We start from the raw sequence: 20,760 nt of genomic DNA on the forward strand, positions 1-20,760 counted from the left end.
TGCTCCTTACTTTCAGTTAAAAAAGAAATTGTTTTTAATTTAATATTATCAAAAGAGTGACAGAGAAATTGAACAGGAGTGAAAACTTTTTAAAGTAAGACCGATTTTTTTTTAGGGAATCATTTTGGTTTTCGAAGATATATTCTACGGAGGATGATATTCAGTACCTGATTATAGCGATAAGTGACAGTCTTGATTATAAATAAAAAGTTTTATCAGTGTTACCTATGCAATTAGATTAAGTATTAAATTTAATTCCTTTAAACCGAAAAAAAAACTGTGATCCCTGGCATTCTTTCTAGGTTTCCTCATTAGGAGTCTTGGATCCTTGTGATTTTCTTCTCCATGTGTTGAAGCTTCTTACTTTGATTGTAAATATTGAGAACCGGGAACTGAGGACTGAGAGAGCAAATTAATTACGAAACATATTACCATCAGTTTATAAATCTTAGACACAGAAGAAGTTACTTGAAAATCTAAGAACGGCACAATTCATCGAATTTCTTGAAAGGGACCCTAACTAAAACATTTGTTTCTCTGTAGTTTTTCTCTACACCTCTCTCCTCAGGAATAATTTGGTATTGATTGAATTTCGAAGTCTAAACTTTCTTCTTCCGTTTTTCCACCCAAGAGGAATGAAATTTTTTATTGCACCTCACCTCTTGTCTAAAATATTAAAACACACCTTAGATAGAAACAGGGCTAATTCCTATTTCTAATTCCTAAAAAGAAAAGTGCAAAATGAGCTGTTAGGACAGTTTAGGGAGAAGAAAGGCGAATACAAATTGGATTATTGTAAGTAGAAGCCATAAAAGGAAACTTAATATGAGTTAAAACAGTGAAACTATTAGATTCTCTGCCGAAAAGATTGCTATCACAATTCCTCAAATTTCCATATTTTTATGTTTATGGAGTTGAAATGTTGGTGTTTTATTGTCAAGAATAAATATTCTCTACGGGTCAAACTTTATTGTTCAACTATTGTCAATTGTTACTAGTCCAGTTTTTATTAAACTCAGTTGAAATTTCCAGATAGAATAAGATTTATTGAAACTTATAAATGTTCAGCAAGTTATCAGTAGCCTTTGTAATTTCCAGTCGTAAGCGCTAACGGAAGCAACACAATTTTCAAAATGGTTGGGAGAAAAAAGAACTTGGACGAATGGATTCAAGAAAATCAAAAAATATTTTCTCCTTCTATATGCATGAAAATGATGTGAGTAAAATTTTAAATTTATTTAATTTCTCTTATCGCTCAAAGGTCCTGTTGTAAAATTATTGCCAATGTACTTACTAGGGGGAGGCTTGTTTAGACTGGGCTTTCACCCCTTTCTAAATTTTAAGAACTAAGATGTCCAAAACATGTAACATTTTGTCAAAGTTTGAAAAACTATGACATTTTTCTGGAAAATACTTCTACTCGAGGATTCGTTGGTTTGAGACAGATCTAATTAATCAAATTAAAATTTTAAACAAAAATTAAATTAGAAATATAATACAATTTGAATTAATGCAAATTTATTGTATATTTTGTAGTAAAAGTTATATTTAGCCAAGAAAAATACAACGTGTGCTATGCAGAAAAAATTGGCACTGATTTAAGCAGTTAATTGAGAAAAATACTGGTTTTATATGACCCTAAGCAGGCACATGCCCAAGGAATAAGCTTCAAATTGGCCCCTCCATCTCCTCCCCATGTCTGAAATCATGAGATTTTTATGAGTTTTCTTTAATTTATCATACCTCCATAAGATTTGGTTATCAATCGAATTTTTAATTTGTCCCCAGCAACTCCTCCTCCCTCTAAATGTAGTTCTGCATACATACCTGAACATACATGACGGTTGGAAAGTAGCAATGACAAAGCTTTTGATAGTAAATTAATGGAAAAAAAACTTTCCGAAAAACAATTTTTTCAAAGAAAAGTAAGTGCCATTTTAAACTTAAGATCAGCAGATACAAATACCTGTTAAAATTCAAACTCAAAACGACCAGAAATTACTATTAAAGAATAAATGAAATCTTAAACGAACAGAAATTAAATAAACAATCATAACAAAAAAAAATACAACAAGTAATAATATAAATGAATAAATAAATCTTAAAGCGAGTAATGCTTAAGTTGAATATGCAAATCAAGCTTAAAAGGAAAAAAAAAATTGTTATTGAAGTATAAATGAAACCAAACACAAACGGAAATAAAAAAATAACAATCAATGCAAACAAATATACAATAGATACTAATATGAATGAATAAATAAAACTTAAAATGAGTGTAACTTAAATTGAATATGCAAATCAAGCTTAAAACGAACAAAATCCCAACAAACAAGATTTTGGGTATCGCCTCCTTCTCTTACTGTAAAAGTCTAAAACCTCATGCGTCATTGGCGCTTTACTGAAAACTATATGTTTTGAACAGTCTTGGAAAGCATAAGCAAAATCCAATTGAATATTTGGTATATAGTGAGATTGATTATTGAAAGATCCACCACTTCATGATTTTATTTCACTGTAATTTTATTTTTACTGCCAATCCTGTAAGAACTGGAAAAGAAAATATTTGTGCTATAATTCGTTTTCAGTGAAGCGCCAATGACACATAGGCTTTAGGTTTTTACGCTTAAGGAAGGGGGCAGTATCCAAACTTTTGTTTGTTGTGAAACTATATTCTTCTTGAACAATCTTAGAAAGAACTAATAAATTAAAGTGAACATTTGATGCATAATGATATTAATTGCTGAAAGTTCATCAGTTCAAAATTTTACTGTAATTTTAATGTTTATTTTCAATATTCAGTACAAAAGAAATTATGTGTAACATAGTTCGTTTTCAGTAAAGGGCCCATGACGCATTAGGTTTTAGACTTTTACAATGAGAGAAGGATGCGATACCTAAACTCTTGTTTGTAGTGATTTTTGTTCTTTTCAAGCTTGATTTGCATATTCAATTTAAGTTTCACTCGTTTTAAGATATATTAATTTATTTACATTAATATTTATTGTTTGTTTGTTTGCATTGATTGTTTTTTTTTAATTTATCTTCGTTTTGGGTTTCACTTATACTTGAATAGCAAAATATTTTTTTTCGTTTTAAGCTTGATTTGCATTTTCAGTCTAAGCATTACTCGCTTTAAGATTTATTTATTAATTTATATTATTACTTGTGGTATGTTTTTTTGCTATGATTGTTTGTTTAATTTCTGTTCGTTTTGGGTTTCACTTATTCTTTAAAAGTAATTTCTGTTCTTCTTGAGTTTGAATTTTAACAGGTATTTGTATCTGCTGATCTTAAGTTTAAAATAGCCTTTACTTTGTTTTGAAAAACTTCCTTTTCGAAAAGTTTTTTTTTTAATTAATCTTGTTCTTTTAAAAATTCTTTATTTCAAAATCAAATTTTTTTTTTCAACATCAAATGTTCATCAAAGCATCAAAACTAGCATCAAAGTAACAATATCAAAGTAAAAAATAAAAAGTAAAAAAATTAAAATAAAAAAATCAAAGAAAGCAAAATTAAAGCAAAGTAAAAAATTAAAGAAAGCATCAAAACAACCACGGTATTCAAGTATCAATAAGCCACTTGCTTAATGTAGAACCCTTACACCGTAAATCAAAGTTGCCACGTAAATCACTAAATCCAAGCATTGAACTAAAAAAAAGTGTCAAAGTAACAAAAAGCAAGTTCTGTAACTCAGAGCCATTTCCCCGGGTTTGGAGGGTTCAACCCCGGATGCATAGTTATTGGGCCTTTGAACTTTTTTGAACGAAATGGCAATCTAAAATTTTGACTGGATGCCATTTGAAAAGTGGGGCGTGGGCTAGTTACCCATTGATCACTTTTGACTCTTAAAAAATAACTAGAAGTTTCAATTTCCGATCAAATAAGCCCCCTCCAAAGTTAATACAACCACCCCTTCCACAAAAACCTTATATTTTAATAATAGGCAACTAATACAAGTTACAATCCTTGCCCTGGGGGCTATGAGGGATTTCTCAACCCTCTAAGTTATAGTAAGTTAAATTTTAGACTATTTGGAACAAAATGACTATTTAAAATTTTGATAAGATACATTTGGGGGAAAAGGCACAAGGGGGGGGGGGTGTAATTCTAAGGTATGGGCAGGGCTGGTCGTGCACAACCTTCCCGTGGTGGACCTGTTTTCACTAATTTTAGTGCACATCTAAAACAATAATAATACATCGAAACCTTATTGCCTTTATGACCTTTAGTTTTCTATTGTCTAAAACTTAGTAACAGAAAAAAATAATTTAAAATATTAAAATAACTTTACACAAGAGATAATCATTCATAAGCAGTATATAAAGCTATCCATCCATTTGCGTTGCAAATGGGAGGATATTAGGTGATCAGGTTTAATGCTAGGGGATGGGCGGGGCTGGCTGTACACAACCTTCCCGTTGTGGCCTTGTTGTCACCAATCTTAGCGCACAGCTAAAGAAATAGCAAACCATCAAAACCTTATTGTCTTTATGACCTTTAGTTTTTTCTTGTCTAAAACATAGTAACAGAAAAAAAATAATTAAAAAAAATATAAAATAATTTTACATAAGAGATAACCACTCACGAGCAGTAGGCTATATAGAGCTATCCTCCCATTTGCGCTGCAAATGAGAGGATATTAGGGAGTTGGATTTAATTCTAGGGGGTGTGTCTTTTGAGTCCTCTCCAAAGTTTATGCGACTACCTCTTCCATAAAGAAAACTTATATACCCCCGCAGCATAAGGTACAGCCCTTCCCCCAGGCTCTGGGAGGCGGGGTTGTTAGTCAAAGTTTTGTTATATGATCGTTTGACTTTTTCAAACAAACTAGCAATCTCAAAATTTTCATCGGATGCATTTTGGAAAAAAGGGCGTGTGTGTACTGGGGGGGGGGGTATATTCCCTCCGGTACCTTTGAGTCGTAAAAAGGTAAGTATCTAATTTCAATTTCAAATCAAATGAGCCACTCCTGACGTCTTTACGTTCTCTCCTTACATAAAAACCTTATATGCCCTGGGGCATAACTTAAAACACTTGCCCCTGGGCTCTGGGGGTTTGTGTCAACCTCGGATTTTTTATTATCTGATTTTTGAACTATTTTTCAGAAAATGGCTATCTCAAAATTTTTATCGGGCGGGTTTGGGGAATAAAGGGCGTATAAAAGGCTATCTGCCCTCCAATCACTTCACTTTTGACTCTTAAAAAGTGAACTGGAACTTTCAATTTAAAATCAAATGAGCCCTCTCTAAAGTCTTTACAAGCATTCCTTCCATAAGAACCATATATGCCCCCAGGGCGTAACTTACAACGCCTGTCCCCGGGCCCTCGGGAGTTGTGTCGACATCGGAGTTTTGATATCTGATCTTCGAAATTTTTTTAACAAAATGGCTATATCAAAATTTTTATCTGATGCATTTGGGGGAAAAATGGTGTGTATGAGTAGGGGGGGGGGCAAGTTGCCATCCGATCTCTTTCGACTCTGAAAAATTGAACTAGAACTTTTAATTTCCAATGAAATAAGCCCTCTAAAGTTTACACGAGCATCCCTTCTATAGGAACCATATTTGCCCCCGGGGCATAACTTACAACTCCTGCTCCCGGGCCCTGTCGGGCTATGTCAACCTTGGAGTTTTCGTTATATCATCTTTGAACTATGTTTAATAAAATGGCTACCTCAAAATTTTTATCGGATGTATTTGGGGAAAAAAGTGCGTGGGCGGGGGCTAGTTACCCTCCGATCACTTTTGACTCTTTATAAGGCACTAGAACTCTCTATTTCCAATCGAATGAGCCCCTTTGAGGTTTATAGGACGACCCCTTCCATATGAATTGCCTCTGGAAAAAAATATAATAAACGGCTATAATACGGCTCCATACGGAGCCGTATGGCCTTTACTATAGGTAACACTATAGCGTTGCCTCTGATATATGCAAGGTAATATCATTTACTACGTGAGATAAAATATTTCTACAGAGGTTTTTCCTTAGTCTTACATTTTCTTTTTGTATTATTATTTGAGAGAAAATAGCATCTACTGAATATCTATCATATTCATCGGAATGGATAGTTCACGAAAATTTGAATAATAATGCTTTGACAATATATAGACAATATATGACAATATATGCAGAAAAATCTAAGGCTCCATCATTTCTACAAGGAAGAAAAAGAAATGTATCACATTTTGAAAAAATAAGAAACATCGAACTGCGAGAACCAATAAACATACAAGATAGCTGATTAAGCCAATCGATCGAGCGCGCTGTTTTTTCTGGGGGGGGGGGAGGGGATTGGACTGAGTATCACACTCACAGCGTCGTGCACTGTTTTACATGACTTAGCAGCATCAAAAAGCCATTAGCATTTCTGGAACATTTACATAAATATTTTGACTTTAAACCAAAAGAAAGCTCTAAAGCCTTTTGTTTGTTTAATTTCCCCTTTTCTCATCTTGGCATAGATGTTGGAAACTTCAGTCACAGAACTTTATTTCTACGTCTTCGGGTGACGTCAATTAATCAACGCCTAGCATCCAATCAGTTAATCAAATGTCTCTTTTCAAAGGAAAATAGAACTATTTATGCAAGCGAGGGTCGGAAATGCCATTTTGGGAAAGTTCAAAAGAAGCTATGGTTGCCTTTGAAGCTAAAAAGTTCATAAAGTATGGATCAAAGAGCTTTTATAAATACCAACAATGGGAAAATATGATTTGTCTGCAGTCTTTTCTTTCTCAAACCCCGTCCCCTTTTCATGGAATATTCTTGGGTCTTGTCACTACCCCTTGTTTTCGATACAGTCCCTTCCTATACAAAAGATGGATTGCAATTGCTTCTATCTTTGATCTATTCTATCAAGAATAAATTAGAAGAAACTAAACATTTCCATGACAAGCAAAAAAAAAATTAATGATAATATTGGTTATAAAAAAGTGATGCTCAAATGGAACATAAACTAAATAAAACAATGACGCCAAAATTATAACGCACAAAAATTACCACAAATACGGAAATTCTGATAATGAAGGGCATAAAAATTAGCAACTACAAAAAAAAAATTATATTGCAATAAATGTATACCAGACATCTGCATAATGTTGGAGTTCGCATACCGTTAGTCAGGGACGTATGGAGGGAGAGATGGACTTAGTGTCTTACCTGTTCCAAAGTCGTATGTACCTCTATAAATTTTTTTTAAAATAATTTTCCGATTTTTGCATTTTTTAAGCCCCCCTATAAAAAATCGTCAGAAAAAACAATGATGAGGAACGCTACTGCATTTGACTATGAAAATGCTGGTCAAAGCTACAGATTATACATATCCAAAAACAAAGCTATTGGCTATACAAAAGTAAAAATGGAGAATTTTTTCTATTCAAGGTTTAATTAGGATTGATTCTTCGTTAGCAAATAGTTTTTCAAATGCTATTTCCTCAACTTTCTTATGTAGCGTTTTATATATGCCTGAGAAATTAATTTATGAGCTTTCTAACTTGTATTTTGAGCTAGTAATGGTATTTTTGCCATTTTGAACAGCTAATACAAGAAAAAGAAAAACAATAAAAAATATTATTATTTGATTCAGCTAAGGTATTTCTTACTGCATCCGCTTCTTGAACAAAACTTTGTTCCATACAATGCTTAGTCCAAACTATTTAGAGATATTAATTGTTTTAAACTTTTTGCAGAAGGGAAGTTTTACAAAGAAAAGGAATAGCCGTATCGAAACTAGGGGTGGATCCAGGATTTTTTTTAGGGGGGGGGGGCAAAATAGTTTGATCCGACAAACTTACGTTAGGAGCAAGTAATGAAGTAAATTACACTACTTTAGACTACGTTACAGGGGGGCGTGCGCCCCCTTCGCCCACCCCTGGATCCACCCCTGATTGAAACCTAGAACAAAAAATGAAGTTCCAAGCTCATTTAAACATAGAATGACCGGAAGCTACTATTATTTGATAAAGAAAACCCAAACGAACAGAAATTAAAATTGATAATGGCGTCAAACATAAAACAACAGGCACTGAAATAGATAAAAAAATAAATAAGATGATTAGAAATTAAAATAAATAAATTGTTCTCGTTTTATGATTTATTTATTCATCTGCACCAATATTTTTTATGTTTATGTTTGATATCACTAATTTTTTTAATTTCAATTCGTTTTGACAAATGGAACTCAGAGAAGAAAGAAAATAACAAAATGAAAAATAAAATAAAAAAAGGTGACAAAACGAGGATTTTGTCAGCCAGTGGCGAACCATGAAGAAGGAGATATAAGCAAATATTTCGACAAGGATCTCCGCCAAGTCGTCCTCAGTGCTAAACAAAAAAGAAAAAGAAAAAAAAATCTACCCTTTCGAAGTTTACTCGACAAAGACAGAACAGACACTAAATAAAAACCAGGCAGGAATCAATGAAAAAGAATTTACCAAGATGATTGAGCAAGAATCCTTTGCCTTGCAATAGTTTTAGCTGGTCTACAATTTCGGTTTTCATTAGATATGCAAATAGGTTCTTTTAAGTTATACCGGGTGAAAATATTGATTGAGTCCTTCAAAATTAAACTATTGAATATTGGGCTTAATGAAATATAACCAGTATTTCTATTTATTGCTAAATTTTGGTTCATGTATTTTTTTTATCTCAAATACCTCTTTAAAAGTTTGTGGTAGGCCATTTACAGTTGATATTAAGGTTGCCTCGAAAAAAGAACCAGATAGGTCGGATTTATGAAAATATGCGAAGCCAATGCCGAATCAAAGTTGTCATTGTTATTCTTTAATCTCAGGGACTTATCTATTGAAATGTTGTGCTCGTGCAAACGTTCACCTAGTTGTTGATGGGTACTACCAATGTAAAATTTCCCACATGAACACGGGATTCTGTACACACCACTACCCAGTACAGGGTCAGTTTTATTCTTGCCTGAGTTGAAAAAATGTTCAACTTTTTGTTCGGTTTTGAAAGAAACAGAGTTATTATAATCTGGGCTTTGGGATTGACAAAAAAATCCACAGCCCCTGGGATAAGGGCTGTAAGCTATGTAAGTTGCTCAATGCAAATGTATTACGTTTTTGTGGAAGGGATGGTCGTATGAACTTTGGAAAAGGTCCATTTAATTGGAAATCGAAAGTTCTAGTTCACTTTTTAAGAATCAAAAGCAATTCGAGGGCGACCAGTCCCCTCCCCCATACCATTTATTCTCCAAATTCATCCGATAAAATAATGAAATATTCCTTTTTGTTCAAAATAGTCGACAGGTCAAAAAACCATTCTTCCGGGCCCACCAACCCCGCCAGCAGCCCCCGGGTAAGGGTGGTAAGTACTGCAAGTTGCCCATTGTTAACGCATAAGGTTTTTATTGAATAGATCTCCGTATAAACTTTGAAAGGGGCTCATTCGATCAGAAATCGCTTTTTCAAACAGTTCGTGGTAACGAACTGTAAGTAAGAAGCGACCCGGCTCAATAGTAACCGAAACTCTAAACAAACGGAATTTTTATACCAATAGATAATCAAAAGAATCACATTTTAATGCTGACTTAAAATATGTAAGTTTCATCAAGTATAGTCTTACCCTTCAAAAATTACGCGCCTGAGAAAATTTGCCTGATTTAAATAAAAGGGGGAAACACCCTCTAAAAGCTATAGAACCTTAATGAAAATCACACCATCAGATTCAACGTATCAGAGAACCCTACTGTAGAATTTTCAAGCTCCTATGTACAAAAATGTGGAATTTTGTATTTTTTTTTTTTTTTGCCAGAAGAAAGTTCACGGATGTGTGTTTTTTTTCCAGGGGTGATCATATCAACCCAGTGGTCCTAGAATATCGTGGGAGGGCTTATTCGAACGGAAATTAAAAGTTATAGTGCCCTTTTTTAAGTGACCAAAAAAATGGAGGGCTACTAGTCACCCTTCCATGCTCATTTTTATCCCAAAGTCCCCGATCAAAATTTTGAGATAGCCATTTTGTTCAGCATGGTCGAAAATATAATGAATATGTCTTTACGATGCCTTAATCCCCCAAAGTCCCCGGGGGGAGGGCTGGAAGTTTACCCGATGTTTACATATAGTATTGGTTATTGGGAAGTATACAGACGTTTTCAGGGGGGATTTTTTCTGGTAGCGGGAGGGGGGGGGGGTTGGGGTTATGTGGGAGGATTTTTCCATGGAGGAGGTTTTCATGGGGGAAGGGACATTGCTATGAAGGGGGCGCCGGATTTCCCAGCATTATATAAAAATACGATCCTGAATTGAATAAAAAAAACTAGTTTTTCAACTGAGAGTAAGGAGCAACATCAAAACTTGAAACGAACAGAAATTATTACGTATATGATTGGGTTCACCCCCTAGTCAATACCTCGCTCTTTAAGCCAAATATTTCTTAGTACTTTCATAAGAGCTATTTATTCTAATTAACTGCCTTTGTGATTAAGGGCCATTTTTAAAGAATTGGAACAAAACTCGAACTTTAGCGTAAAGAGCGAGTTATTGACAGTAGTAATGCATCTATTGAAATGAACCTACAAGAAAACCTACACCTGAGGCAGTGCAGTTTCACGTGCACATTTTAAAAAGCGTGCAAACCTTTTATACCCACACCTGTTCCATTTTTTTGAAGTATGTGCTATCAGACTGGTTTTTCTGATTTTTGGACAATTGCCTTAACTCGAGAGTAGTTTGTTATTAATGCGTCGTTGCTAATTAAAAAATTGGATGCTACAATCAGAATTGTTTGATTGACATTTGCAAAAAGGGATAAGGGATTCGCGAATTGAACTGTACGAACGATCTTATTTGAATAATAGGGAAAAAAAGAGCTAGATAATATTTGCGAATTGGATCGTATGAAGATGGAGAAAAAGGGTTAAAGTGATTAGCAGTTAAGGTAACCTTGAAGAGCATGTTAATTCAAACCTTATTTATTATAAATTTGGAACAATATCAATCAATGGAAATGGTTAACGATGATAAAATAGTCATATGACTTGACCTAGCTTTACTTCTTCGATGTGTTCTGTATAATACACAAGTGGCGTTTGAACATTGTTGTCAGTTTAAAATAGAGTCTAACGTTATAGTATACTAAAAAGTTGATACTAAGAGAGATGTAGATGGCAAGAAAAGAATTTTAATAATGAAATTCAGAACAAACCTTAGAAATCCTTGCAAATCAAGTAGTAAGGTGTATGTGAGTACGAACCATCAAGGATCATAAGCACCAAAAACCCTAACCAGCAGACACATCAACGACCCAAAGGTCCCCTACCCCAAAACTTGAAGGGGCACCCCCTCCACTCCAACTTTTTGGCCCCCTCCCCCCATTTTTTGTAATTTTTTTTTTTTTTTTTTTACTTCTTTTATTATTTTTTTTAACATGATATATTTTTTTCAAATTTTTTTTACAGGTCTTAGAATGACATGAAACACTTAAAACAAATACAAAATCACATTTAATATTTTCCAAATTCAAAAATGAGAATGGTATAGGCATGTTAGTCATGACCTTTACTATTAGAAAAATAATATTTGTAGTAGCACTATTTTTTTATTGCACTAAATTTTTTTTTTGGACTTCGAAATTATTCAACTTTTTTTTTTGTACGTATCTTAAAATAACAAAATATGCTTATGGCTCTAACAATTGTACTCTATGATTGCTCAGAGACACGATGTTGCTTTCCCACTGGTATTCTATGTCCGGTTATCGACACTACCTAGTCTATTGCATGCATTAAATCAGTATTTCTTACGCAATGGAACGAAAAAAACATAAGTCATATCTTTAAAAAAAAAGTGATGATGGAGCATTTTAATAAAGTGTGTTCACATGACAATGTTATTGTAGCATTGAATGCCGACGAGGAGAAGAGTTTAAACTATGAAACAAGTACAAGTGGTAGCACTATTGGAAATGTATGCATGCATTGTCATGACAGTAAGGAATTAAATTTCTTTGGAATACCGAAAAAATTCAACTCTTATATTCGTGGTTATGTGAGATTGAGATCTCCAGAGATGATTGCACTCAAATAGAATGCCAACATAAAAATAATCGTTGATGATAGAGGACAATTCCTTGCTACTGTTGCAGGTAACACATTACCTACTGATACATCCAATCATCAGCTTTCGGGTATTAGCATTCAACGGAAAATTAAAAAAAGAAAGGCCAACTCTTCTACTAATATCGTAAGCCGAAACTATTACCTGTGTAAAAATAATGTGATAATAGACAGTGAAATTAACAGAAAAATAAAAAGGGCATTGGCAAAAAATATCACTATGGAATATAAAGATGAATCGAAGAAAAACAAAGCACCAGCAAACGTTACTGCCATTGATCAAACAGTCAATGAACCAAATAATACCAAAGACGAAAAGCATATTGACCCTGTTGATGACACACCAGTAAAAATTGTGTATGACTAAAAATGGAATAACGATTATTCTACTGATTACGAGCTAAGAGAAAACAATAGCTACAATATCAAGAGAGAACATGGTGAACTAATTTATGGAACAGATTCAAAATGTCCAAAGTTGATCATTGATATTAATAATGTATCATAATATATTTTTGTATTAATATTCTACATAGCATTATTTCATTAAAAATATATTATGCATTACATTGTTATGTGTTTATTACTTTTAGAGTAAGCTAGCATATCAAACGTTTAGAATGTCTATTAAAACATCGGAGATGTAAGAAAAGGAATTTGCATACATCAATTGTCAGACACATGGGATAACATTGACAAAATCTAAGTATCAGAATGAATAAATTCTTTATGAACATCCGTTGTTGGATATGTCATTATGAAAAAATTGTAAATAAGTAAGTAAGCAAGTAACAAACTCTTTCTTGAATTCACCTCTTGGATACACAATACAGAAATTTAATTCAGGAAATTATGAAATAAAAATTGAACAAATTCTTAATTAATATTCATTATCGATTGAAGTCGCTTCCTAGCCAGACAATACCGCAATTTCACAAAATCTAAGTATAAGAGTGATTAAATTCTATATCAACATCCATCTCTCAGATACATAGGAAAAAGTTGACAAAATCTAAGTGTTAGAGTGAATAAATTTTTTCTTTCAAAATATTTTGTCATATACAGTGGATAAAACTGACAGAAACTAAGGGTCAGAGTGAATAATTTTTTTTTATCAACATCCTTTGTCAGATACATCAAATAATATTGACAAAATCTAATTTTCAGAATAAATAAATGCTTTAACAACATCCTTTATCGGATATGTCGGATAAAATTGACAAAATCTAAGTATCAGAGTGAATAAATTCATTATCAACATCCTTTGTCGGATCTGTTGGATAAAATTGACAAAATCTAAGTATCAAGGTGAATAAATTTTTTTTATCAACATCCTTTGCCAGATACATCGGATAAAATTGACAAAATCTAAGTATCAGAGTGAATAAATTCATTATCAGCATCCTTCGTCGGATATGTTGGATAAAATTGACAAAATCTAAGTATCAATGTGCATAATTTTTTTAACAACATCCTTTGCCAGATACATCGAATAAAATTGATAAAATATAAGTGTCAGCGTGAATAAATTTTTCTATCAACATCCTTTGTCAGATACATGAAATAAAATTGACAAAATCTAAATTTCAGAACGAATAAAAGCTTTAACAACATCCTTTATCGGATATGTCGGATAAAATTGACAAAATCTAAGTATCAGAGTGAATAAATTCTATATCAACATCCTTTTTTCGGATACATAGGATAAAATTGACAGAATCTAAGTGTCAGTGTGAATAATTTTTTTTTATCAACATCCTTTGTGGGATATGTCGGATAAAATTGACAAAATCTAAATTTCAGAATGAATAAATTTATTATCAACATCCTTCTCCAGATACATCGAATAAAATTGATAAAATATAAGTGTCAGAGTGAATAAATTTTTTCATATCAACATCCTTTGTCAGATATATAAAAAAAATTAACATAATCTAAATTTTAGAACGAATAAATTCTTTAAAATCATCCGGTATCGGATATGTCGGATTAAATTGACAAAATCGAAGTATTAGATTGACTAAATTCTTTATCAACATCCTTTTTTCGAATACATAGGATAAAATTGACAGAATCTAAGTGTCGGGGTGAATAAATTCTTTTTATCAACATCCTTTATCAGATATATCCAATAAAATTGACAAAATCTTAATTTCAGAATGAATAAATTCATTATCAACATCCTTTCTCGGATATGTCGGATAAAATTGAAAAAATCTAACCATCAGAGTGAATAATTTTCTTATCAACATTCTTTGCCAGATACATCGAATAAAATTGATAGAATATAAGTGTCAGAGGGAATAATTTTTTTTTATCAACATCCTTTATCAGAGACATCAAATAATAAGACAAAATTTAAATTTCAGAATGAATAAATTCATTATCAACATCCTTTGTCGGATATGTCGGATAAAATTGACAAAATCTAAGTATCCGAGTGAATATTTTTTTTTATCAACATCCTTTGCCAGATACGTCGAGTAAAATTGATAAAATATGTGTCAGAATGAATAATTTTTCTTATCAACATTCGTTGTCAAATAAATCAAATAAAATTGACAAAACCTAACTTTAAGAAATAGCAAATTATTTATCAACATCCTTTGTCGGATATGTCGGATAAAATTGACAAAATCTAAGTATCAGAGTGAATAATTTTTTTTAACAACATCCTTTGCCAGACACATCGAATAAAATTGATAAAATATAAGTGTCAGAGTGAATAAATTTTTTTTCTATCAACACCCTATGTCAGATACATCAAATAAAATTGACAAAATCTAAATTTCAGAACGAATAAATGCTTTAACAACATCCTTTATCGGATATGTCGGATAAAATTGACAAAATCTAAGTATCAGAGTGACTAAATTCTATATCAACATCCTTTTCTCGGATACATAAGATAAAATTGACAGAATCTAAGTGTCAGTGTGTAAAATTTTTTTTATCAACATCCTTCGTCAGATACATCAAATAAAATTGACAAAATCTAAATTTCAGAATGAATAAAATCATTATCAACATCCTTTGTCGGATATGTCGAATAAAATTGACAAAATATAAGTGTCAGAGTGAATAAATTTCTCTTATCAACACCCTTTTTCATATATATCAAATAAAATTAACGAAATCTATATTTCAGATGAATGATTGCTGAAAAGACATCTTTCATCAGATTTGTCAGATAAAATTGAAAAAATCTAATTATCAGAGTGACTAATATTTATATCAGCAACTTTTTCTTCGATACATGGGAAAAAGTTAACAAAATCCAAGTGTTTGAGTGGATAAATTTTTTTCATCAACATCCTTTGGCAGATACATCGGATAAAATTGACAAAATCTAAATTTCAGAATGAATAAATTCATTATCAACATCCTTTGTCGGATATGTCGGATAAAATTGACAAAATCTAAGTATCAGAGTCAATAATTTTTTTTAACAACATCTTTCGCCATATACATCGAATAAAATTGATAAAATATAATTACCACACGTTACCACACTCGCGCAGGAATTACCACACGTGTTACTGCGCGATCGAAGAACACCGATGATATCCTGGACATATTAAAAGTATTTCGGGTTTGTGAAGATAAAAATATCTCGTTGCCGCGGTTTGTGATTTTCGAACCTGATGAAGTTCCGATAATCCCGGGAGAAGTGACGGCTACCCTAACCCGGAAAGTAAACGAATTGTGTGCTAAGTTCGATAGTTACGTGGATTCTAATCCCTCTCCTTCTGTCTCTGCTATGCCTGCGGCAGAAACCAACACGATCATGTCGAAACTGTCATATGCGGTTGTTTTGAAGAATCCCCCGAAAGATCTTTCGAACCCTAGCGCTCGGAAATCCTATTTGGACAGAGTATGTGGTGATACTAGTTCGAACATTGTGGAGCTGAAACATAGGAAATCTGAATGGAGAGTAGTCTTGAACAACAAGAATGCTGCCGAGTCCCTGGCTGAGGCAGTGGGTAAAAGTGACTCAACTATAAGTGTTAAAGTAAAAACTCCCGCTTTCTTCGGAATAATCCGCCACGTTCCCACTGAAACTTCAGATGACAAACTGCGCTCAGTTGTACCGAACTGTGTTAAGGCCGTACAAATTGGTAGTACTCGGTCATTCAAATTACAGTTTGAAAGCAAAGCTCATCTCTTTAACGCAATGAACTCTCCGCCCATTTTTGGTTACGAGCGACTACCCATTACAGAATTTAAATTCTTACCGATGCAGTGCTACAACTGTCAGTCCTACGGACATGCAGCAAAATCTTGTGTAGATCCCCCGAAATGTTCAAAGTGCGGTGGAGATCATTCCAGCTCTCGGGACATTCCATGCCAATATGCCCCCCCATGCGCTCTGTGTGGTTCTTCTCGCCACCCGTGCTACAGCTTCCAATGTCCAGTAGCTCAGAAGCTAATTTCTAAACAATGATCGGTGATTCTATACGGGTTGTTTCATGGAACTTAAATGGTGGAGTGGTTGATAAAATGCCACTGTTAGAAGGATTGTTATGTTATAACGATGTACTCTGTGTGCAGGAACACTTCCTCTCGAATCAAGCCGTTAGTCTGCTTGAGCTAAACGATGGCGTCAAAGTATTTGCTACTCCTGCAAAGTCATCGGGCAGGGGAAGGCCGTCCGGTGGAATCGCCATTCTTGTTAGCAGCAGGTTAAATCCCATTCTGTATAAATCTTCAGACTTTTTTGTTGCTGTTAAGGTGCACAAAACTGTTATCCACTCTGTGTACATGCCAACAGACTACAGAGACAGTAAATCAGAAAAAAAATTTAGTGAAGCCTGCAGTAAGCTATCGAGTTCAGTGGGCAGCTGTTCTAGCCAGGGCCTTGAATGTATAGTCGCTGGTGACGTGAACTGTGACTTGACTGATGAGTCTAACGCTCGAGCACAGATCCTCCTATCTTCCTGTGACGGTCTTCGTCTTGCTACCAATGATCTGTGTTTTACTTATATCCATAACTCTGGCTCGACTTCATCTCTCGACTTCATGCTAAGTTCCATCCAATCTCCAGCTTGCGGCAATTCGCACGTAGATCTGAGCGTAAGCGCGTCTGATCACTTTCCAATTATAAACACTTTTCGAGTAATTCCTGCCTCTCCTAACCCCCCAACTAATGAAAAGAAGTGGAAAATCAAAACTAATTGGAGTAAAATTGACCTGGCTACTTATCATTACGTATTGGATGAGATTCTCACAAAGATTAAAGTGCCGTTCCAATTACTACAGCAGAGTGTATGTATTCAAGATGAAGAGAAACAGCTGCTACTAAACATCTACTGTAGTGAAATATCTCACGCACTGTTATCTGCCGAGGCCGCTGCGGTCCCCATTCGTAAAGTCCGAGTGGGAACGGAAATTCCAAAGTGGTCCGAAAACCCTGCTCTAAGTGAAGCATGTGGTCGTGCAAAATTTTGGCTTAGGCTCTGGAACGAGTGTGGTCGTCCGAAATCAGGTGTTGTAAATGAAGTTCGGCTGTTTAGCAAACGCAGATTTGCCAAGATTTTGTCTAAGAATAAATGTGAAGTGATCGATCAACATAGTCAATTGATAAGTAATGATCCAAATGCTGTGTGGAGATTTCTTAAACGTAATGGTGATCAGAATAGTGTCGAACCTGTGATCTCTGAGCAAGATTGGGTGTCCCACTTTACTTCTGAGTTCTCTCCACCCGAACAAGATCTTGAAGATAAATATGAAGTCGAACTTGATAAGTTCATGGAATTGCCTAGTTCTGGTGTTGGCTACATAGTAACTGTTCCTAATCTGATTCGTGCAATTTCAAAATTAAAAAAGAAACAATCGAAAGGTGTCGACAAGTTGTGTGGGTTGCATCTTGTACATGGTACTGCTGGTCTCCTGAGTCATTTAGAGCTTCTATTCCAAATTATCTTTAATTCTGGTCTCGTTCCCGACGTTTTTGGTACTGGAGTAATTACACCTATTTTGAAAAAAGGGAAAAATCCGTCTGAATGCGTATCTTACCGCCCTATAACTGTTTCGCCGGTTTTATGTAAGCTTATGGAATTGCTAGTTATAGATCATATTGCTTTTCAATGTTCTACCCCCGATAATCAGTTCGGATTTAAAAAAGGTGTTGGTCGCGAGCACGTCCATTATATTCTTGCTAATATATTAATTGAAGCTGATGAACTGAATGAATCCCTTATTCTAGCGAGTCACGATGTTAGACGTGCTTTTGATTCTGGGATACATCCCCAGTTATTAGTGTCTGCTCATAAACGTGGTGTGGACCGATCGGTTATTTTGCCTTTTCGGGATATGTATAAGAAGCTTCGAGTCCAAGTTAAAGTCCCGTCTCCTAACGGGCCGATTGTATTACCAAAAGCTATTCCGGTTAGAAAGGGCATTAGGCAGGGTGCAATTTCGTCACCCCGGTTGTATAATAATAGTGTTCTCGAGGCCCAAAAGTTAGTGCAAATGAGCTGCATTTTCCGAGGTTTGGATGTAACATTACTTAATTACGCAGATGATATTTTTAATTTAAGTAGATGTTTGTCTCGTATTGAAGAAAATTTTCAGATTCTAGATGATGCTTATAGAGAGATAGGCCTATCTTTTAATGCAAGTAAAAGCGAGATTGTTGCTTTCAATAGGAGAAATGCAGATTGTATAGATCTTGCTGTCAAATTTGGTGCTCAAGAGGTTCCACTGTCTGACTCCATAATGTACTTAGGAATGCCTATAGGTCATAACATGGCATCTACACGTGCTCGCCAAATAAGTAATTTCGCAGAAAAGGCACGTAAGGCTTACGGGGCGCTATCTTCAACTAAAGCGAATTATAATCGACAAATTCGAGCTAGGCTATATAATGCACTGGTGATCCCACACTTTCTGGCTTTATCACCGTTTTGGCATATATTTAGTGTTAGTGATAAAAGAAACCTTCGATCACTTTTTTACAAATATGCAAAATTTCTTTTAAATACCCCACCGGGGGTTAAAAATTCCAGGATGTCTGCAAGGTTCGGTATCACAGATCCGATTGCTGCTGTGACGAAACGTCGTTCTGAATTTTTGGGGTCGCTTGGGCCTAGTAGTCTGGCAATTGCAATTCGTCCTTAGTGAGTTTTTGTAATAATGTTTTTATTTATTGGCGGTGTATTGTAACGTTTGTTTTTGTTTTTGCAGTTAAGTGTTTTTTTTTTTTCTCTCTTCTTCTTTATACTCCATTCGTGCCATTTGTGGTTTTGTATCGAGTGGGTGAATAAAATTATCTATCTATCTATCTATAAGTGTCAGAGTGAATAAATTTTTTTTATCAACATCCTTTGTCAGATACATCAAATAAAATTGACAAAATCTAAATTTCAGAATAAATAAATGCTTTAACAACATCCTTTATCGGATATTTCGGATAAAATTGACAAAATATAAGTATCAGAGTGACTAAATTCTATATCAACATCCTTTTCTCGGATAAATAGGATAAAATTGACAGAGTCTAAGCGTCAGAGTGAATAAATTTTCTTTATCAACATCCTTTTCTCCGATACATAGGATAAAATTGACAAAATCTAAATTTCAGAATGAATAAATTCATTATCAACATCCTTTGTCGGATACGTCGGATAAATTTGACAAAATCTAAATTTCAGAATGAATAAATGCTATAACAATATCCTTTATCGGATATTTCGGATAAAATTGACAAAATCCAAGTATCAGAGTGAATAATTTTTTGATCAACATCCTCTGCCAGATATATCGAATAAAATTGACAGAATCTAAGTGTCAGAGGGAATGAATTTTTTTTTATCAACATCCTTTGTCTGATACATCAAATAAAAATGTACAACATATAAATATCAGAATGGATAAATGCTTTAACAACATCCTTTATCGGATATGTCGGATAAAATTGACAAAATCTAAGTATCAGAGTGATTAAATTCTATACCAACAACCTTTTCTCGGATACATAGATTAAAATTGACAAAATATAAGTGTTAGAGTGAATATTTTTTTTTGTCAACTTCCTTTGCCAGTTACATCGAATAAAATTGACAAAATCTAAGTATCAGAGTGAATAAATGCTTTATCAATATCCTTTAAATGCATTATCAACATCATTTGTCAACTATATCGGATAAAATTCACAGAATCTAAGTATCAGATTGATTAAATTCTATATCAACATCCCTTTTTCGGGTACATGGGATAAAATTTATAAAATCTAAGTATCAGAGTGAATAATTTATTTTTTATCAACATCTTTTATCCGTTACAACAATTATGATTAACAAAATCTAAATATCAGAGTGAATAAATGCTTTTTTAAGCATCCTTTGTCGGATATGTTGAATAAAATTGACAAAATCTAAATATCAGAATGAATAAATGCTTTAACAACATCATTTGTCGGATATGTTGGATAAAATTGACAGAATCTAAGTATCAGAGTTATTAAATTCTATATCAACATCCCTTATTCGGATACATGGGATAAAATTGACAAAATCTAAGTATCAGAGTGAATAAATTCATTATCAACATCCTTCGTCGGATATGTCGGATAAAACTGACAAAATCTAAGTATCAGAGTGATTAAATTCCATATCGACATCCGTTTCTCGGATACCTGGGATAAAATTGACAAAATCTAAGTATCAGAGGGAATAAATGCTTTGTCAACATCC

General features: G+C 33.8%; 1 protein-coding gene across 1 annotated transcript in view; it reads left to right on the forward strand.

The window, feature by feature from the left end:
• Positions 1 to 1,066: 1,066 nt before the first annotated feature.
• Positions 1,067 to 20,760, forward strand: part of LOC148949544 (3-hydroxyanthranilate 3,4-dioxygenase-like) — an 88,348-nt gene continuing 68,654 nt past the window's right edge. The window contains exon 1 of the mRNA XM_089093580.1: positions 1,067 to 1,216. Within this exon, the coding sequence (XP_088949706.1) occupies positions 1,134 to 1,216 (83 nt within the window). The 5' untranslated portion in view covers positions 1,067 to 1,133. The remainder of the gene's footprint in view (positions 1,217 to 20,760) is intronic.

This window comes from Artemia sp. Qi Xiang Cuo, chromosome 8 (assembly GCF_049724085.1).
Source record: "Artemia sp. Qi Xiang Cuo chromosome 8, ASM4972408v1, whole genome shotgun sequence".
Taxonomy (NCBI): Eukaryota; Metazoa; Arthropoda; class Branchiopoda; order Anostraca; family Artemiidae; genus Artemia; species Artemia sp. Qi Xiang Cuo.